The following is a 21,984-nucleotide window of genomic DNA, read 5'->3' on the forward strand; positions in this document are numbered from 1 at the left end:
TTGTCCCCTAACCTTTAGACTAGTTTTCCTCTGGCTCTCACTGTGTCGTCCCCAGCTTTAGAAGGCAAACCTGACACACCTTAACAGGCTGACACGGAGTTTTAAAGTTATGTCTGCAATCGTGTTTAGTTAGGGTTAGTTTATTGGTTTGTTTTAGGTATGTGTGGTCGTGATGTTGAGGGGTTAGGGAGTAAACTGTACCAGCGAGAGCTCTTACAAAGATAGAAGGCGACCGGCTGTCTGTGTGTTTTCCAGCCTGAACGCGCCCACCCTTCACAATACGTCATCAGTGAAGCGCGTGTGCGTGCCTCCTTTTCAAGAGTTGTAGTTGTGAAAGCAGATAAATCGTTAGCTTCTACTTGTGTACCTCGGCAGGCTAAGTTAGCGAGCTAACTGGTTCCCACAGCTGAAGAAATCCTCGCTGCTACCCGCCGTCTTTCTTTGGAGAGGAGTCCATCTTCTAGCGAGGTAGCATCAAAATCTAGCTTTCAGCAGTTTTTTCCTCAGGCACCATGAAGCTAAAAATAAACAAACGAGCCAGCGTTAACTAACAGTTAGCTGCTGCCAGCTAGCTCGCTAGCCAACTCTAATTTAATTTATGACAGTTTTTGTGACTCTCTGCCCTGATTTGTAGCCTGGACTCAGTGTAACATCTGTATGTCTTGCCTTAGTAATCTTTCATTGAGCTGGAGTTTTGTCAGAAAGGTTTTTGAGGATGGAAATATTGAGTGTGTTGTTACTCAGAGCCTTTGTGTGCCACCACTGTTTTACAACTTGTTATTGTCAGTTGTTATAACTACCTAATAAAGCTTGTCTCTTGTTTTGTTGTAGATCATGGATGATTTCTCGGTGAGTTCAAACAAATACACATTTTATTTTTATTATGTTCAATTAGCTTACAGTTTATTGTACAAGTCACTTCCTTTTACTCTTTTATAGCTAGCAGATGCCTTAGGAGATGATACTACAAGCCAGGCTAAGAAAATAGGCAACAACAACCCATCTGCCCCCACTAGCAATCCTGCACCTCCTTCAAACCCAGGATGGCCTAGTTCAGCTCCTGGAGCCCCCACCCAGCCCTCTGCTCCACTCGACTACCACGGTGGATCATCTGGCCCAGGGGCACCAGGGCAGTTTCCCTTCCCTTCAGGTCCTGGAGCACCAGGGCAATACCCTGGACCTCCTTCAGCACCTGGTGGGTTCCCCCCTGGTCCTGGGATACCTGGACAATATCCACCTGCACCAGGAGCTCCAGGTCAGTTTCCTTCCGGCCCTGGAGCTCCTGGGCAGTACCCTGGGCAGTATCCACCAGAAGGAGCTCCAGGACAGATACCTGGAGGCGCTGCTCCTTACCCAATGGGACCATTTCCTTCGGGCCCCGGAGCTCCCCCTGGCCCTTATCCAAGTGTGCCTTTCCCAGGTGGCCAGCCAGGAGGCAACGGCATGTATGGGCCAGGTGGTCCAGGTGCATTCCCACCTGCAGCTGGACCTGGTGCTTTCCCTGCATTCCCCAGCGGAGGCTTTCCCCCGATACCACCCGGTTCTTGGGGACCACCAGCAGGTGGAGGCTTCCCAGCTGCCCCTGGTCCCTTTGGCCCTGGTCCGGGGCCTATGGGTCCATATGGTGGGCCTGCTGCCCCAGGAGGGACACTGGTGAGTACTGGTACTTTAATGCAATATTGCTTGCTGCATTTTCCTGCTTGTGTGCTTCTCTGGTGTGCAGTGGAGCATCTGGTGTGAAATTCTTTTAGAGTAACATAATCCTGTAAGTGGTGGATAAAGGAAGTTAGTCTTATTTCTTTGCTGCTGAAGGAGGGTTAATGTATTTATTTATGTTTTTCAATAACGGCGGAATTGGGATGATTATTTCTGTCTCTTTGGCTCTGCTGGGGTGCTAAACAAATATAAAACAGAATAATACAGTATTCAGAAGCAGTTCTGAAAAATGTATTCTTGTCTTTCAGCCCAGATATAGGCCACCGTATTAAGCAATGAGCAATGAACTCAGCTTTTCAGTTGGACAAGGACATCACTTCCAGAATCAACATATGGTTTGATTAGTGCCAAAGACTCAATATATACATAATATTCAACTAAATTGCTCAATGTATTGTCTTAATTAAGTGCAATATGATATAATTTACACTTTTACTTGACCCATGTTTACGGCATCATGACGCCTTTTATGATCTCTAATAAAATTATGAATTGATCAAAACACACTTGTAAGTTGTTTCCATGATAATAATAAATGGGGTTTTTTTGTTTTCTTTTACTTTGCTCAGCTGTTGTAAAAATATAGTGAATGTACTTTTCTGTCATTGCCATGACCCGTCACTGCTACTTGTGTAATAGTGCTGGAATAACCGAAGGATATAATGACTCACTTGGGTGTTGCTGTAGGAATGTGGGCAGGGTCAAAGTTTTGAACAGTGCTTAAATAAAATTCTCTATTATATGTCATTCGGCATGCTGCTGTGAATTGCCAATTTAAGACTCAGTGATCAAATGTTTTATATGTGCATATTTTTCTTGGAAATCATAGAATTGCATTGTGACACATAAACTTAATATCTACACTGAGAACAGTACATATATTGTCACGGTTTAAAATGGAAGTATTTCTTGCAGATGGTGCCCTACGATCTCCCTCTTCATGCTGGAATAATGCCGCGACTTTTAATCACAATAATAGGGGAGCCTCTTCCCTGTGCAGACAGGTACAGTAATCATCCAACATCTGTGCCTGCTAATAGCAATCCGAAACCTGATTCCTTCAACTCATACTTACATAATAAAGGGGACCTAGTATACTTATTTTCAGCTCCAAATGTTTATTCTTGGACGCTTCTAGAGTAGAATAGTTCAAAACAATCCTTATTTGTCATGTACTGAGCCTTGGTATAGGATAAATCTATTTTAACACCTTAAGCTTCTGATTGGCTACCCCTGTTTGAACAGCAGGTACCTTTATATGACCATGTTATATGAAGTGAAGTGTAATAGGTCTCCTTTAAAACACATCTATGATTTGCACTGTGGGAATACTCTTTAAAATGTTTACCACCATATTATGTTAAACTGATTAGCAGCAGCATTTCTTTCTGCTAATGCTTTGCTTATATGGGTTTTTTTTGCAGGTTCAATGTTGACTTTATCAAAGGTCCAGACGTTGTCTTTCACTTCAACCCTCGTTTTAACGAGCAAACAATTGTTAGAAACTCCAACTTAGGCGGATACTGGGGACCTGAAGAGCGGGAAGGAGGGTTTCCATTTGTTCAGGGACGACGTTTTGAGGTAAGTTAGTATAAAATCTTTTTCTTTTCTTTCTTTTTAAAATTAGCTGATTAGATTAGGGAGATGACATTTAACAGAGCCCTTGAATTTAACCAAGGATTTTGTTCAGCTTACACCAGTATAATTTTTCCTTCATGTCAGTGTGATATGGGCATAAATGAGCATGTTTATGCACATTTTTATGTGGTAGAGCTCTGACTTCAGTGCAGAAAGTGAGGCTTTAGGTGAGGAAGAAGTGGGTGGTGTAGAAATAATGGAGGACAGAGACATAAGGAGAAGGAGTTGATGAAAATATGATGATGAAAAGATACAAGTACAAATGTTAAATGGGGAGATAAAGCATACTATGCACGTTGCTGGACTCTAGCCACATACTAGCTACGTTCTGTCAGTCTACCAACCAATTAATTAGCAACTGGTGTCCCCTACAGCTGAAGATCCTCGTGGAAGAAGACATGTTCAAAGTGGCGGTGGACGGCACACACCTGTTGGAGTACGAGCACAGAGTCGGTGGCCTGGAGGAAGTGAACCTCGTGCGAGTGTGCGGAGACCTCGTCCTCTACAGCGCTGCCCCGAGCATGATCTGAACCCACGGCTGAAGCACATGCTGTACAGGCGACCTGAGTCAAACTTTACCACTGTATTTGAAATCCTTTTTAAATACTTGGTCGCATTGCAAAGCGCAATCGTTGCCTACCTGGCACATTTGTCACAGAACAGCTGTACGCCATAATCCTTTTCTCTTTTTTTTTAATAGTTGCTCCAATCCAATTAATTTGGTCACATATGAGAATTTTTAGTGGTAAAAGAGTTTAAAAGCATTTAAAATAGGTATTTTTGGGAGAAAAATTAATTTATACTTAATGAAAAGATTGTAGGCTAAGAAGAAAGGCATGACAAGTCCCAAACATTTCAAATATTTTCCACTGGTATCTTGTTTTTCCGTTTACATGTAATCATTCTAAGTCTCTGTAATTGCATGAGAGTGTGATGCTGAAAATCATTTCTTTTTTATCTGCTGGCCTGCAGACGTGCTGTACAGTGGAACAATGATGAGGTTTCTTAAAATGCACAGAGTAATATAAAGAGAATGTGTACTCAGGCTGGAGGGTCAAGAAAAGATTTAAAGAATTATGATTTCATGTTGAAGTCAAAACCCTGATGGTAAAAAGACATATTAAAGGCTGGTATTAAAGAAAAATGTGGAGGGATGGGGTCTCTGTTTGTTGCCAGCACTGACACTGTTGAGGTTATAAATTGAAAGGAGCAACAAACAAGAAAAATGACTGATGGAAGAAGATTGTTTACTTCCCCTGAGCTTCTGACGTGCACTTATAATAAATACAGGTTACCCCATGTAGTGTTTCTGAATCTAAAGCCAGGGAATCAGTTCCTGTGTTACTGATGGTGTAAGTTTGTGTGTTTGACTGAATTTATATATCGTGCCCCCTGTGGTGCAAGTGCCAGATTCTGATGTTAATAGATTTGACTACAGTTATGCCACTCAGTACAAAATAAAAACATTTCAACCTTGGACACTTTGCTTACTTATGCAACTCACGAGGGACTCTTGTATGTGTTGCATGTATTTCTTGTGTCTTCATGGCTGTCTTTGGGCCACACATTGCAGATCATGTTTTGGTTGCTACTGTATCTATAACAGGATTTAGACCAGAAACATCCACCATTCAAGATGATTTTTTACCTAATTTCTGAGATGAAAAACTCAAAATCAAATTTGATGTTTTTCACAGCAGTAACCGCCATTTGTGTTGAACCTGATTGAACCTTAATGACAGGGTGCCTCATGCCGTGGGCAGAAAGACCATCCAGGTTAACAGTTTTCTGGTATTTTCAGTGCTGCTACATAACCCGAGTGAGCTTAAGTTTCAGGGCACAAACTGATAGCCAGACGTTCTCCTTCAGGATTTCCTGGTAGAGAGCAGAACTGTTACTTTAGGGGTCACCACAGAGATCATCTTAACCCTCTACATATCTTCCTTTACTACATTCATGAACCTTCTCTATTTGGGTTTTCTGCCATATTCCATGTCCTTTGTCCCTCCTCTTCTCCACCCACTTCTCCCTGCCTGCACTTTGTTCTTAAGCTCTCTTGTGCACCGTCCATTGCTTTGGATGGTTGGCTGCAGGTATTTAACTCATCCAACTTCACTACCTCTATCCCTTGCAGCTTCACTGTTACACCTGTCTCCTTCTCGTTCACACACATGTATTCTGCCTTGCTTCTACTCACTTTAATTTCTTATCACACCAGAGCATACATCCACCTCTCCAGACTCTCTTCCACTGGCCTCCTACTCTCAGTAGGGCTCACAATCTCATCGTTCACAGAGCCTGCTACTGGACTTCATTTGTCAACCTGTCCATCAACACTGCTTTGCACATCACTTTTATTCGTGGAAATCTGTACCAGTACATTTTCCACTGCCTAGCTATCTATACAGGTATGTCACCAACACCCTTTCCACTCTTTACATCTGTTCTCACTTCCTCCTTACTAATTCTCTTCACTCCCTGATTCACTAACTGACCTCCATCTGCCCTCCTTTCTCTTTTATGTATTTTATTCATCAACTCCTCAAAGCACTCCTTGCACCTCCTCAGCCCATTCCCTTCACTCATTAACTCTGATATTGAGTATTTTTTAATAACTTGTCTCTGATTTGCCTCCCTGCCCTGTAATTCGAAAATCAGCCTGGAGTTCAGCCTCTTGCCGTCAGGGGGCACTGTTACAGCTCTGTCTGCGCCGGTGGTGGCCAAAAAGCAAATCGAAACTCCTCAATGAGTTCACCTTCAGATACATAGTTTGTCCCTCTTCTCTGAAGATTTATTTTACCAGGTTGACGTTTGGACACAATGAACGGCTCTCTGGACACTTCTTCCAACGTGGAAACCATAAGGCTGAAGCGAGGACCGGCTGGTAAGGAGATAATTAGTGGGACTGTTACCAGTGGATAGCACCACTAGCTAGCTGCGAAAGCTAGCAAAAATCATCGCTGTCAGGCTGTGCTCAGTGTCCTGAAGCTAAAGGCTAATTTGCAAATAAAAGCGACCAAACCTCCGCGTCGTTGTGGCGTAAATGGAGGAAGTAGATTATCGAGGCCAACTGAGTATTAGCAGCTGCCTTATTTGCAAAGGAAAAGCTGATTTATGCACTTTGACCCAGTGTTAAAATCTTTAAAAGTTATCGGCCCTATCACGCTGATGGACAGCTCGTTCATAGACACCAGTGGTTTATTTATTTTACAGACTCGCTTACACTCGGTTATGTAACATTTTGTCAGGTTGGTCTTGCTTTTAATCTGCTCGTCTAAGTAGCAGTGCAGCTTTGGAAGATTTCCTCTTGAACTGTGATCTACTTGGATAAATATTATTGATTGGGTCAGCAGCTGCTGGTCTGGTGAACCTGATTATATACTGATTACACTAATGTATTTTCTTTTGAGGCTTGGGTTTCAATATAGTTGGGGGCGTGGACCAGCAGTATGTGTACAATGACAGTGGTGTATACGTGTCTAAAATCAAAGAAGATGGAGCTGCAGGCCAGGACGGAAGACTACAGGAGGGCGACAAGATCCTCTCGGTAATAAAAGCGTCATGTTTTTGCTTTGGACTGAAAAAGACACATTTGAAGAGATGTCATGCATTCACCATGGCCTTTTCTCTTAACAGCTCACTAATAGAAAATGAAACCAAATATATGCTGCAGAACGGGTTGGAAGTGAGCTTTTATTTATTTATTAACTTTAATATTTCTAGATAAACGGAGCTGTGCTAGAAGGCCGGACACACAAAGCCGTGGTGGAGCTGTTTCGGACAGCTGGGGAGGAAGTGGAGCTCCTTATACAGAAAAAGGTCAGGAGTCAGGAGCTACACTCTCAGATCAGAGAGACTGACTGCTTGTTATGTGGTCTCAGTAGCTCTAGAGCATTATTGTTTCAAGCTTTATGTTATTAAGACAATTTTAAAATTAATTCTGAATTTCACTGGTAACAAGAGTAGTGGTGATGTGCGAGTGTCAGCAGGTTTTTATAAACAGTCTCACTGCTGCAAGCTAAGGAGGACGGAGAGGTGCATCATGCAAAACAAGTCTGTAAAAGTTTATAGCTCTGCTGGAGGAATTTAAATTGCTGATTGCCCTTTAGCATCTTTTAATGTTTCTTGAATTCAAAGTGAGAAATAAGCAAAAAATAAGTCTGGCAATGCCAATACAAACAAAAAACACCAAAACATAAAGAAGAACTGCTACCAGTTAGTGCAGTACAGTGCGCCTCCAAGCGTATCAGATCCTTTCTGTTAAAACTGTTTCCTGACGGTTATGCAAATCAGTGATGTCATGAACATACCTGTAGAGATAAGCATCTTTAAACTGCGCGTGAGTTTTACTTTCCGTCGGTTGTTGAGCTTAAAATAAGTGTGCGTATGTGCACGCATGTATAAACAACCACAGAAGATACGTTTTCTCTGTCCACCACAAACATTTGTGTCAGTATCCCCTCAGTGCAACTTTAATCTTTGCTCCTTTTTATGTCTTGCAGGAATCCCACCACATGAACGGCTCCACAGGCTCTGAGTCCGAACACCAGTCTCCTGCGTCTATTCTGGGATTACTGGCAGTGTTAACGGGAGCTGCCGCAATCCTCTTTTACATTTACAGGCGGCGCGCTTAGAAAGCGCAATGTCTGTACATAATTTTTAGGATCAAAAACCATTGCTAAATGCCAACTACATGAGAGAGGGAACAAAATGTGAAAAGTAGATCTTGTTTTTGCGATTAGCAGGTGCTGGTGTCACTGATGAGGTCCCCCCCCACACACATACGTGCATATTTTGTGATTAATGATAGCTTTTTGATACCCCTCCTATGCAAAAAGTCTTACCACAGAGATGAGATAACTTTTATTAGGTAGCTTTACGATGGTAAGTAAAAGAAGGGTGTATACATTCCTACTGCTGGACTGAGTTTCTCAGGCAGAAAAAAATGGCTGCTTGTATATGCAAAACTATTTAATCTTTGGATAGAGTCTGACTGCTTGAACCTGATCATTATAAACTGAAAGAGTGTTTAGGTTCAGTCACTTGTAGGCATCTAAGCCTCCATCATTGAATGGGGGATCTCTCTGAACTCTACCTTCATGCTTCACACACATAGGTTTGATTTTCATTTTGAAGTGTTGCACAGAATTGTGGGAGGAGCAGCACCCTAATGTGGTGTTTATCAGCAGCTGTGGCAACTGATGAAAGCAGTTGCTGTGATAAAAGCTCATAATGGACTTTTTTTTTGTGTGCCTTTTTCCTGTTTGCAAAGAAACGGAGGAGATTGCGTTGCTTCATTTTGCTCTCAAAATGAAAATCAGACCCATCCGCCCTCACTGTAGCCTGTTAAAAGACCAGAACCTATAATGAGCCAGTCGTCTCTCTTAAATGTTTAAAAATAGACATCAGATATATTATTACATAAAAAAAATATTTTATTTAAAGACTTCTGGTGACTGAAATTTATTGAAAACCTTACTCAAGCAGGAGGAAATGGTGTATTTATTGGGGACTGTTTTCAGCTGCAGATGAATACACATTCAGTGTTCTAATGAGCATTCCAAGTACAGGAAGTTGTGTGTGGGATTAACATTACTTGGTGCAACAGAGCAGCTGGATGACAGCGTAGAGCCCTGTGGCTCAGACAGCTAACCTATGAGAAGATGGGTTAGTGAAATCACCTAATATTTGGTTATTAGTCTGTGACACTTGTCCACAGTTTGGTAATATGAACTCAGTAGTATGAATTTGGTACCTTAGAAAAAAACTCTTGGTCAGGCCACTCAGGGTGAACCGCTGATCTGAAATCAGGCTCATTTCTTCAGGCTGAAACACTCATCTTATTGCGATTTGAGGCCAGTGTGTATAAAGACACTAAACCTCCTGCTGAGCTTGAACATAGATGAACATACGAAAGAAATTGTTTGTATTTGTCTGACGGACCAAACAGCAGCTCGACACTGAAACGCAGCTAAGAAACGATTTGCTGTCAGCCTCTGTAGATGTTTTTACGTTTCTTCTTGCACTAGCCACAATCATGCAACTCCTCCATTAAGGACCATAGTGCAAGTAAAGAAGAAGTGAATCGTGTCCACTGTGGTGGTGTGTGGTCTGTAAATACATTTCATGTTGCTCTGCTGAGTGAGACGGTAGGATGTAAAGTATCTCAGAGAAAGAGATGTGAAAAGTGTAATAAAATATGCAAATACTGTGTGTTTGTCATCCAGCAGGCAACTATTAAAATTCATGAAGAATTAACTGGTGTGTGTGTGTGTGTGTGTGTGGGGGGGGGGGGTTGTGATTTTTAGTTTGGGGTTATTTGGGGGGTGGAGGTCGATCTTTAAGGCAAGTAATGTTTTACTTAAGTGAATAAAAACAAGACGCTAGTGGAAGATTGCACAAAATAAAAAGTACTCAATAAGGAACGTCAGAGAGAACTGCAAATTCAGGATGTTTAGAATTGTGAGCCATTTAATTATAAACTACAATGTTGTGTTTAGCTTTGAGGGTCAAACCTGAGGTGACTTTAAGCAGGTGAATTACTAATTCAAGGGGGAGGTTGAGTTTTAATATATATATATATAAATATATACGTTTAAAGCAAATATAGCAAGTTAGTATATGTTTCATCATCATCTGCATGTGTATTAATTGTGCTATCCTATTTCATGTAATCCTCTCTGTAGATTGAAAATAGTTTGATCTGTAATTGTATTTATTTGTTCCAAACAAAGTGCCCATCCAGCCATTATACTTTATCATAAGCGGATTAATTTATTCATCCAAATTTACTTCTAAGTTTCTAAAATGATAGTAAATTAGGAATGCGTGCACATCTTAAGTTTTTAATGTAGTCTAAGTAGTTTTTTTTTCATGTTTTTTTATTTAAAGTTATTGGTTAGTGAGTTTCGTTTTTTAAAAACTGAGATTTCCGAAACACGAAAACAAATAATTTCATTATTTGACATTAAAGAGAAATTATAAATTATCTCTTTTTTCCTTTTTATTTCTTTTTTTGGTTGGAATTTTGGACGTTGACCAACACCGGATGTGGTCTGTTTGTTTTTCAAAGTAAAAGTGGATTTGCGAATATTAAGAGTATTTTTTTCCTTTTTGTGTCAAAGTGTAGCACCAGTTGAGTTTTTTTTAAGTACACAAAACGCTGAAATTGTTTCTCTCACTTTAAACCGAGTGTTCCCTAAATCGGTGTAAGTTGGAGGTGGAACATTACGAGCATTTCAGTCTGTCGAGCGGGCTGACAGAAATAGTAAAGAGGTGTCTTTTGTAACAAAATGTGCTCCTGTACTCCCACCAGCGGCTCTGTCTCCCATCAGCTGTTGGAGGATGCCTTGCAGGCACATATGATGTAATCAACCGGGGAGGCAGAGCCAGAGCTGGATAATAGCCGCACAATACGGATGCATCTCGGCCGCTTCGGGACTTGGTGAAACCGATTTGGAAGCCTTCGTGGAGCGGTCTCGGGGAGAGGATCGGCGATGTTTTGGGGGTCGTATCGCGGAGGTTTGAGTCTGCTGTCCTCCCTTCTCTACGAAGAGGATGTTTGATGCTGACCAGCAGTAGCAGCAGCACCGGCTGGGGATGCTCCTGCTGAACTTGACTCCCCTATCAGCTGTAATTAACCGCCATGGCCCAGGAGTCTTTCCCTCCCGCAGTTGCTCCATCATCCTCCGCGTGAAAATGGCCCGCACTCCGCCTCCATCCTCGACTTCCATCTGCTCTAGCTGTCGCCTTTTCGCTCATGATGACAGGAGGGCACCCGCCTCGGATTTCAGCGCATGCAGGGCCTTCGTGTCGACTATGGATCACATCATCACCCCTGATCTGATGCTGTGAGCTGAGTGCCGTGGTTGCTGTTATTACGCAAAGGCGCCTGCTGCCACCATCGATTTCCCTTAACAGCTGATTATATTTCGGGGCTCGGAGATGGGCCTCTTTCATTGCTGCACCTCGCTTTGCCCTGCTCGGATCTGAGTTCCTGACCGTACTTGCCGTAATGGCTCTGTGACATCTATCTCAGCCCTCAGCTGCCCACTTTCTTTAGACTTTTACGCGCGGAGCTGCGTCCATGCAGTTTTGTTGCCTTGTGGGGGAATGAGCATCGGCCGTCCCTCCTGCAGAGGTCTGCCCGTTGCAGCTCCTGCCTTCCACCGTGTGGCCCTGTGACTCCACCGGGTGAGGAGGTGCTGACAACCTTAAAACGCGGACTAAGGTTTGCCTTTCCAGCTCAGGTTAAAACCATGGCTAATGAACCCGTCATCCTTAACGTGTATGATATGGTAAGGATCCACCTGAACCAAAGTGCACTCACTTTCTGTTTTCTTTTTAGTCACTGTCCTCTGTTTGGTATTTACACTCAGAACAATGGCTTGGGGAGTGAAGGAATCCACATGTGCTCATGCTTTGAAAACCAGGGAGTGGGGTACCTGCAGCAAAGTCCACTCTTACAGTATCACTTTTAAAGCTGAGGTTTCCACTTCACATTCTTGTAGTGTCACACTAAAACAAAGCATTTTTTTGTATAATTTTTTGCTGTTACACCCACCTTCAAAGATTTACTGCAACGCCAAGTGAAGAAGAGCCTGGGTGGTTTCGTAGCCGCTCAGCATGTAGGTTGGTCTGCTGCAGACGTGACTACATTGTTTTATTCTAGGCATTATTTAACTGTGAGCCCCATTTGGCAGGTGGAATCATTTATCTCTGACATTTAAATTGAAGAAAGTAAGAAAGAAAAGAAGAATGATAGGAAAATTTTGTTTTATAGGCCACTAGGCAACCACAGACCTGTGAAACAAGAGACTCCCTCAATCTTCTGACCTCTGTCTCTGTGCCTGGGATTCACATCATATGTATACACAAACACACCAGCAAAGGACAAGGGTCCTCATTCAGACTTGGACCCAGTGGCTGTTTTCGCAGACTGTACTGCTGAGCAGTGTCCTGTGTGAATCTTATGCAGAATTCCTCCATTTAGATTGAAACAATGTTATCATTTAGCAGCATGCAGACAAATAAAATACGATTCTGTGCAACAAAAAACACAGAATGTGTTGTAAATTCAGGGATTTCACTCAGTATCCAAGACAAAGTTTGATAATAAAGCAAAATGGTGGACTTTAGCTACATCTCAAAGCCAGGACAGAAGAGAATTTTAAAAATATATATATATAAAAAACATTCATGAGTAATTAAGTAATTTGCAGAAATCTTGAGGCATGTGTCATTTCTTTATATTTTGAGGATCCCGACTTTCTTGTAAACTTTAAAGTGGTCATCAGCAATAGTTCTCCAAGCTTTCTGAAGGTCCTTCAGAGTTTTTCTGTAGACATTTGGTGCGTTTTCACTCATTTTCAGGCCACTTTTTATACACGACTGTTTTCAGAAGTGTTTTTTGTTTTTTTTAATCCACTTACCACAGACCTATGAATCATTCAAGCATAAAAAAAGCATTTAACTCAAGGGATGAACCAGACGGACAGCTTAGCAAAGAACCCATTTTAAACTGTATCTTTAGGCACTTTTGTTACTAACAGCCTGTCATGAAAAAAATTGTTCTTTTGTTGACTCTATGAAAAATGGCAAATATAAAACAATTTGACAGGCATAACATTTTTTGTACTAATAAGGCACCAAAACAGCTATCAGTCAAAACCTTGTCATATCTCAGGATGCTGTACAATGTGTTCTTTAAAAAATAAGATAAGTGGACAAGTGGAGGACAAAAGAAGTGTCAGCCTTAAAAACTATCTACAGCAGATTAAAAGTATGTGAAAGTTATTAAGAATTAGGGGGAATCCAACAAAGACCTGACACAGGTCAGAGAAAAGTACCATCATATTGTGAGACACCATGTAATACCACGTGGAAAGCATCTGACAGCACCTTCATTTTTCAGCATGACAGTAATCCCACTGTATATGCAGTAAAAACCTGGATAGAAAAAACATGCAAGAGTCATAGACTGGTCTCCACAAAGCCTGGAGAACTGTTCCTGAAGATTTCTTAAAGAGAAGGTTCTCACTTGTAAAATAAAACTGTAGAGCTTATATTTAAAGCAAGAAATTTCCCCACTAGGTATTTGAATCCCACATTTTTCTATTCTTAGTGAAGTTAAATATTTCAACAAGTGCTTTCATCTCCAAGCTTTAAGACTGTTTGGAGAAGGAATACAGTCATGATTCACACCAGAACTGAGAGTGTATACTGGCACGCACTTGCGTACAACCACAAACGAAGCCAGGTGCAGCTTTGGACCTGGCAGCTTCCTCCTGATAACTTCAAACTATCTCACAGATGAGGATCTCATTGTGACAGCAGAAGTAACAGCTGCTTAAACAGCTGATTAAATTCCAGGGTGGTGGCTCCACTGTGCTGGGACTTAACAGGTCATGTTGTTGTTGTTAAACTGGGAGAAAGTGATCACGAGGGCGGTGACAGCCAAAGTCAGCCTTAAATAATTTGTGGGGAATTCAGCACGACAAGAAGAGGAAGCAGCAGGATGAGAGTAAATCGACGAGGATGATGAATCAATCATCTCTGAAATGAAATCTAAGCGATTTGTAGATGTGTGCAGCGATGCATGCTTTATCTGCAAAGGCAGGAAATAAAAGAAAGCTCCGCTAATGGGACTCAGTTGTTTGTGCACTCTCGGGGAAGTCAAGTCATTGGACATGTTTGTCCTTGTAGACTGTTTCCTTCTGGTTGTATTATTCTTCCATCCCTCATGTGAGAGCTAAAAGGCAGGAGGTCACTGCAAAAACATGAGGAGAGCCTGCTGACACGAAGCAGTGCGGTGGAAATGCTTTTATTGTATTATTCTACGTCCGGAAACATGATTTATTATTAATAAGGGACAGCTGGGGTAGCAAAGATGGCTCTTAGCATGTTTTCCCTGGGGTGTCTGAGGATAGGGGAGTGTCGGTGGGTGTTGGGTGAGGGAGCTTTGGACCTTCAGTGAATTATCTCATAACTGTCTGCAGTGAAGGGCAAGCAGGTTGGCTCACAACACCACCATCAAAGGATGATGGGTAAAATTTCCTCCCGTAGTCCAGTCTGTGATTGATCGCAATGCTGTTCTGTGGCAAATCTATCCATCACTGGGCATTCTCAGTGGATGCTGGTATGCCAATGCTTTTGCAATCTGAATAGAAATGTGTAGGTAAAGCCAACAAATGCACTGATTCGTGCTCTAAAGTGCAGGTAAATTAAATTAAATACTTTCTACCAACAGTAGGAGGAGTATTCTGCTACAGGACAGGCATTTTATGCTAAACTAAAAACCTTGCAACAGTCAGATGACCTGCACACAACATGGAGAAATAAAGCACATAGACATGTGCTAATAGGAATCCTCACATCACTGACACGCAAATTAAATCTGCACATTTGTTGGTTTAATTGAACATTATAAAAAAGTGAACTTTAGAGCCGCTGGCGGGAAGGCTTCGTCACCTTTGTACAGAGCAAGCTTCTGGTATAGCTTTACTGCACAGGCCTATACAAACAGTACAGAGAGTAAGTGTATTCTAAAAATGCCAAGAAAGTTGAAAAATGTCCAAAATGCACTAAAAGATGCATGTGCAGTCAAAGCCGTTCACTTCTTATTTGGTAATAAAGTATAAGACAGTGCTATTATAGATCGCAGTGTGATTCTGCAGGGCAGCCGCATGGTTTCTCCTTCCTGACTCTTTCCTTCTCTCTGTGTTTCTCTGCAGTATTGGATAAACGAATACACGTCCAATCTGGGCATTGGTGTCTTCCACTCAGGCATTGAGATTTATGGGAGAGGTAAGAATGGAGCTTCCTGTATGTCTCTGAAATCCAAGTTAGTGGCATCAGAATAACACTACGAGTGGAAACTCGGAGCGGTGCATCACTGCACAGATGAAGTCTGGTTTTAAAAATGGAATAACGGGTTATGTTCCTAATATCATGACCCCATTTCCCTGGGTTGAGTCATCACTGACTCACTGTGTGTGTGTGTGTGTGTGTGTTTGGTTTTAAAATAGAGGCAGAAACCAGCATGAAACCAGATCACTGGGAATCCATTACATCCTTGCAACTGGAAATATTGGCTCTCTGCACAGAGAAATATGATGATAGCGAAAATATGGGCTTTACTAGGAGAGGAAATGACTCCATTAATGGAATTTACTCATAATAACCTGAGTTTGAATTAATGACCCATGAATTAAATATACTGCCACTGATCTAACGCTACTTTGGACCTAATAATAAAGTATAAAACGCGTAGACTTGGTTGCATTTAGTCCATCTTTTGGACAAAATCAGGTGGAGGTTTTATTGGTGTAGTTTAGTTAACTTAGTATTTACTAACTTGCATTTAGCTACATGTTTAAGCATCTCTATGCAATACTTTGTTGATCACAGTTTTTCCTAAGAAGGCTGTAAACAAAGGGCTGAGAGACCTGCAATTAAACAGGCCTAATGATTTAAGAACAGTGTGTCTGTGATTAATTGTGTGCTTCTGTGTAATTACAGTTGCTCAGTGCTTTCATTCAAAGCGCTAACCTGTGTTTTGCCTCTTTGTCCTCTGCCACACAGAATTTGCATATGGAGGCCATCCATACCCTTTCAGTGGCATCTTTGAAATCAACCCCGGCAATGCTGCCGAACTGGGAGAGACATTCAAATTCAAGTGAGCGTGCTCCATTTTAGCATACAGTGCACTGTGATGCTGTTAATGGTGGAGGTGAGTGTGCTCACGTAACTCTTTCTGCTTTTAAACAGGGAGGCCATTGTTTTGGGCACCACTGACTTCACAGAGGAGGACATAGATAAAATCATGGAGGAGCTCGGTAAAGAGTTCAAAGGGAACGCCTACCATCTAATGCACAAAAACTGCAACCACTTCTCCTCCTCGCTGTCTGAGGTCAGTCTCATACAACTATGTTCCTCTAGGTCTAAGTAAAAACCTGTAAAAAAGACAAAAGAAATCTTCCTTTTCAAGCGAAAATTTGTGCACAGGAATACATTTAGAGCTACACATCGAAGGTCAGTTAAGTCATTACAAGCAGTCTTAGTGAAAGTTGTAAAAGTGCCTTCTGTGGTTCAGGAGGTTCATTCAGCATCAAACTACCACAGGAGAAGAACAATAAAAGGACAAACAGTTTAGTAGTTGTAAAGCATCCAGCTTTGGGGTTTTATATCTAGATAAAGATATTCAGACGTTAACACGAAGACACAGACAAAGAAGGCCTGCAGGTCAAAGACAAAAGAGAAGGATGAGGCAGAGGAAGGAAAAATTAGGGAAACCCTGAGGGAAGTAAACACATGAAGAACAATAAACTCAAAGTAGAAACTGTAATTCCATGGAAACTAGACTATAACACTGTCTGTAAAAGAATAATTTAAAAAACAGAAGCATTCTATAAAGGAAGAAAAACAGAAACTCAAAATTAAAGCTATGCAAGAAGTCCCGAGTCACAATAATCGAAAAATAGCAAAGACCCTAGGATTATGACAGATAGAAGGTTATCACCTTTGCTAAGATAACTTAATATGTTTTGTTTAACAACACATTGCCTGTTTGTAATTTTTTAGTAATGCTTTGTAAGCATCGTGTCAAGCAGTCATACCACCAAAATCCACACTAGGAATTTCAGTCATGAATGAAATGGTATTTGTTGAGGTAGGAACTTTTTGAAGACAACCCTTGCTGTCCTTTTCCTCCGGCACCATTATGAGGTCAGCAATTTGGGGTTTTGGGGTTCGTGTAGTATTATGCAAATGTTCTTTTCAAACACGTGCCTGCAAAGTTAACTACGAGGTATGAAATATGTCTGTGAAGGTTCTCAGTCATCCAGGTCATCGTAGTCAAAGGAGCTTGCAAAGAAAAGCGACCCAGCAACACGCTCAGACAAAAACTGGTTCACCCGAAAGACAAAACGCCAAAACACAGACTTAGCAATGTGGTGTATGCTGCACAGTGCAGCGAGGAATGCCCAGACCTCTACATTGGAGAGACCAAACAGCCACTTCACAAGCGCATGGCACAACACAGAAGAGCCACCTCCACAGGACAAGACTCAGCAGTCCATCTGCATCTGAAGGATAAAGGACACTCTTTCGAGGATGCCAATGTTCACATTTTGGACAGAGAGGACAGATGGTTTGAAAGAGGAGTGAAAGAAGTCCACTGTGAGCGACCATCTTTGAACAGAGGCGGTGGTTTACGACACCAACTCTCTGCCATCTATAATCCAGTTTTGAGATCCCTTCCCAGACGCCTTAACGCCCACTCACATCCTGGGCCATCTGATCTCAGGAATTCGCATGATAAGGTGGGGCCAGGTTTCACAATGAACTCACCCGAAACTCTGGCTGATTGGGACCCACACCCATTTTCACACCTTGGCATGGGCGATTAGAGGATCATCAGGGGGTCCTTTTGTCCCTCTGTGGGGGGATACTCCCACTAGGTTTAAATCTGGGACTCCCCACCATTTGACCTTAGAACTGAAGAAGCTTCTTGGATGAGAGGTGAAACGTCTTCAAGTAACTTAAAGAAGTCCAGACGCTTTTCTTTGCAAGCTCCTTTGGCTTCGAGGTATGAAGTAGATAAAGTGCTTAAAGTGGACAAAATAAAGAAATCCCTGTATGAATGTGAGCATCGCTAAGGGCACTAATGCACTAGTCTTAGTCGTTTTTTCTGCCTCTTTATTGGTGGCTTACCAATAAAAACCCAATTAAAGAAAAAACATCCTGCAGTAGCATTGCATTACTTGGTCAAGCTGCATCTTGGGAAATGTAGGATGTACCCCAAAAAGCTGTAAGGAAATCTCAAAAAAAAATTGGGATTTCCTTACCTGGATGATTGAGCGTGCATCAAAACAAAATGTAGGATACTAACTGCAGGCGAAAGCACATTAAATCCGACTTTTTTGTCCCTATGCGACCCATATCCGATCATGGTATGTCAGTGTGAACAGCACAAATCTGATATGTCCAAATCCGACCTGGGTCACTTTCGCATGTGGTCCTGAATCCGATACATATCTGATGTTTTAGAAAGCGACTGTTGTTTGAACGGTCATGTCGCATTAAATCCGTCTTTTACGTCACTGACACAAGACAGACGCCAATTATCAGTGCCGGAGAAGACAACGTGAACGCTTCCTGGCCATCCAGTGTAGATAGTGAAACTGTTTGGAAGACAACGTTGGAGAAACGTGAACATTTTATTTGTACTGTATAATCTGCAGATTCTGACAGAAATCTGCAACTATCCTTTGAAGCACTGCTCCTCTAAAACAGCAATACGGATAATTATTAGGCCATACTGAGGTCTTGGGCCATGGTCCATTTACTGAGGTCTGCTAGTCAGCCGCTAGACTTTAACTTCATTATACATAAAGAGAAATAAGGAACACATCCACATAACCGTCTATAACCACATTTTCTTCTAATGTTTAAATGCCTTATGCTCTAAAACAGCTAAAACAAAGACAGTATGTGGGATACAGCTCTTATCATCACTTATTCAAACTTTTTTCAGTTGCTGTGTGGACGGGAAATCCCCCGCTGGGTCAACAGACTGGCGTACTTCAGCTCCTGCATCCCTTTCCTGCAGAGCTGCCTACCCAAGGAGTGGTTAACCCCGGCCGCCCTGCAGAGCCACATCAGCCTCGGCCTTCACAAAGAGGAGCATAACGAGTCGAGCGACGAGGACCCTTCGTCGCCGTCTGGAGCCACAGCCGCTGGCTCGGGCTCCTCCCACAGCTGTCGTCACACCAGAGTGTGACGTGACCTCTGGACCTTCTCACCACTGCTTCTGATGGCATTTGTAGGCTTGAACAACCACCTGACCTCATACTGTTTGTCCTCTGCGTAAAAGAGGCAGGAAAAGAAGAGTTTCCTTTTTGAAAAGAGAGCTGCTGCCAGAGACTTCAGGCCTACAGACTTACAGAGAAGCCGTTTGTCCTTTCAGCAGACGACAGCATGACGAGGGCGTGCTTTTCCCTGAGCCCTGAAGTGCGTGTCTGATTTTGACAGTGACTACTTGTAGATCTGAAGTTTGTAGTATGTTATTATTAGTCTTTTCCACAAACTTTGAAATCTTTGTCAGCCTTGTTCCCTGCCCTGCCTTCAGAGCTGCTTTTGTAGAATGACCACATAGACACTGGATGGTTACGTCAGCAGGAATCTGCTCGACTCCAACAAGTTCTCGTTCGATAACCTCTATGTGGCCTTTGCCTGATGTTGTTGATTCGGCTTTCTTTGTTTGGAACTTTTCTTTGGCCATTTTAGAGGGTTAACGGGTAAAAAAAAAAAGGAAAAAGATTTGATTGTTCCCTGAGTTCAATCTGAGTGAGTAAAAGTCCTGCATGTGGAAAGAAATTAACAAAAGATCCCACTTAACTTACTTCAGATAGAAGCTCCTTCTTCTATTTTTTAAAGCGATTACCTTCGTTCAAGCTTGTTTTAAACATAGACGGTTTGAAACAATCAAGGGCAAACAGTGCCGCTGTGCACACAGCCTCGGACAGCCCAGTCACAACCTGTGAACATCTCAGAGACACAAACACAAAGAAAGTCAAGCTGCTACTCTGACAAATATTGACTTTGTGACCCAGAACACATTTTGTCTATACTTTTATATCCAAGTGATCTTTATATTATAAAGGTGCGTTAACTTACAGAAAGGGAAAATAGACATTTACAGACAGATTTCCCCTGGATGACATCTTTTTCACCTTTGAGACCGAGCTGCCACGAGAAAGAACGTCAGACATTCAGTGTTTCCTCTAAATTGCAGAAGTCATTAAAGATAATGTTCTTTTTAAATACCCCCGTTGGCTCTCTTGCCTAGATTTAAAATACAACATAAAGTCCATGTTATGCCTCTACAGTTAATATTGAGTTACAGCCAGCAGGTAAACATCACTGAAGCTCACAGTTATATTGTGTTTGTTTAATCAGACTAAGGCGTAGGACTGGAAAAAAAGACCTGTGGGTCTTTTTCTTGACTGGGACCAGTCACAGAGAGACACACAGTGTTTGTGAGTATTAAACAAGCCATATACAACATGTTAGAGGTGTTAGCGGAGGATTATGTGACCTTTTTACAGAACCATGCTAGTCCTTGTAACTAGTTCCTGTCATGCTAAACTGAGGTAGACAGTTTCTTAGATATGAATCCTATGAACATTAGACTGGTGATAATATCGCAACAGTATAAAAGAGCATTTTTCCTAATATAAAACTGTTAACTAAGTACATATTATATTGATTGATTTCCCCAGTGATGTTTTTACAGAAAGTATTTGAGCCTTTTAAAATAATGAGTCATTATGAGGAGATAGAGAGAGAGAAGCTCACGTTCTCAGAGGGGGGGAATTGTGATGTCGTAAAATTAGTTCCAGTCACTGCAGGTTTAGCATACATGTCAGTAAAAGACGACATCAATGACTTTGGACCCTGATTAAGAAACTGTTACAACGATGAAGACCTGCTCCTTGCTTGAAGAAGACGAGGCCACGTGTTTGAATCTTTGTTCCCCACCTCTCCTGCTGTGGTGCGTTGAAGGACAGCTTTCTTTTTCTCAGGAAGGAAATCACATACTTGTAGTAGTGACAGTCATCCCGTTCATAAATGGGCTCAAAAGTGCAAATTAACTTTTTCATTTTATTTTCTTCTTGTTCATAAATAAGTTACCGTATCTCCCTATATGTTGGCATATTCTTAGTTTTTTTGAAGTGTGCTGTGATCAACTTTTTGGTTCATTTTGAGTTGATAGGGAGAGGGAGTGTACAGTGATCAGTACTACATGCTCAAAAGTCTTCAACACTTTCTACAAAGCAAACCAGACAGGTTTTTTTTTTTTCTGTTGTACTGTGTCAACCTAAACCTTGTATTTGTTTTTCCTAACCCAGGACAATTTTAACAATGATGATAGTGCTAGAATAAAAGAGATGGAATCCTAAGTGATGCCTGGCTTCTTCTGTTATAGTCCAAAATATGGGCACTGGAGGACCATAACACATATATTTGTATATTTCAAATTATCATTCACATTTTTAGTATAAAATACTTATTCTTTTATCTTTTGGATGTTCAGTACTGTGAAAGAATCCTGAACCACCCCTCATTTCTTTATATTTTAATAGGAAAAGGTGAAAGAGGTGCAGCAATTTATTTAAATGTGCAAAGATACATGGAAATACAAGAACAGGGTTTGTACAGTTTTAATGAGTTTGTTGAAGCAGAGAAATTGATGACAATGTTGCAAGAAAGAAGCCATTAAGAAAAGACAGGAAGGAAGGTCTGACTGAAGAAACTGAAACAAACAAAGAGAAAGTTAGAAAAAAGGCACAGCTTTCCAAAATGTTTCCACGGGAGTGTTAATAGTTAAAGAAAAATAATTTAAAAATGTTTGCAGTGCAGTAAGAATAACACATTTTTGGTCAACTTGAAAGAAATGCATATGTGAAAATAAAAGAGAGATCAGAGGTCAATTGGGACAATCCATGTGATACTTAGAATCCCAGTTTACCAGTATTGTTTCCTAAATGTTGCCAATACAAAGAAAGGCTGTGGGATTTTAAGCATAGTGTTAAAGATAAAAGTCATTTTTTGTAAGTCTGGCCATAT

At 41.5% G+C, this 21,984-nt stretch overlaps 3 protein-coding genes across 3 annotated transcripts; all 3 read left to right on the forward strand.

Moving 5' to 3' along the window:
• Positions 1–36: 36 nt before the first annotated feature.
• Positions 37–4,831, forward strand: lgals3a (lectin, galactoside binding soluble 3a). Its single transcript, XM_085390614.1, has 6 exons — positions 37–468; positions 832–849; positions 940–1,653; positions 2,632–2,720; positions 3,141–3,297; positions 3,729–4,831. The coding sequence occupies exons 2-6, from the start codon at positions 835–837 to the stop codon at positions 3,882–3,884; spliced, it is 1,131 nt and encodes a 376-aa protein (XP_085246740.1). The 5' UTR covers positions 37–468; positions 832–834; the 3' UTR covers positions 3,885–4,831.
• A 1,231-nt stretch (positions 4,832–6,062) lies between these two features.
• On the forward strand, positions 6,063–9,612 carry synj2bp (synaptojanin 2 binding protein). Its single transcript, XM_085392203.1, has 4 exons — positions 6,063–6,238; positions 6,765–6,901; positions 7,078–7,173; positions 7,857–9,612. Exons 1-4 carry the CDS (start codon positions 6,175–6,177, stop codon positions 7,986–7,988), a joined length of 429 nt encoding a protein of 142 aa, XP_085248329.1. The 5' UTR covers positions 6,063–6,174; the 3' UTR covers positions 7,989–9,612.
• Positions 9,613–9,695: 83 nt separating this feature from the next.
• Positions 9,696–21,306, forward strand: LOC146646553 (deubiquitinase DESI2). The gene is made up of 5 exons (XM_085390985.1): positions 9,696–11,651; positions 15,087–15,159; positions 15,937–16,030; positions 16,123–16,264; positions 18,890–21,306. The coding sequence occupies exons 1-5, from the start codon at positions 11,613–11,615 to the stop codon at positions 19,133–19,135; spliced, it is 594 nt and encodes a 197-aa protein (XP_085247111.1). The 5' UTR covers positions 9,696–11,612; the 3' UTR covers positions 19,136–21,306.
• Positions 21,307–21,984: the final 678 nt, after the last annotated feature.

This window comes from Rhamphochromis longiceps, linkage group LG19 (genome assembly GCF_057381845.1).
Source record: "Rhamphochromis longiceps isolate RC_006_pf linkage group LG19, R_longiceps_female_GT1.1, whole genome shotgun sequence".
Lineage (NCBI taxonomy): Eukaryota > Metazoa > Chordata > Actinopteri > Cichliformes > Cichlidae > Rhamphochromis > Rhamphochromis longiceps.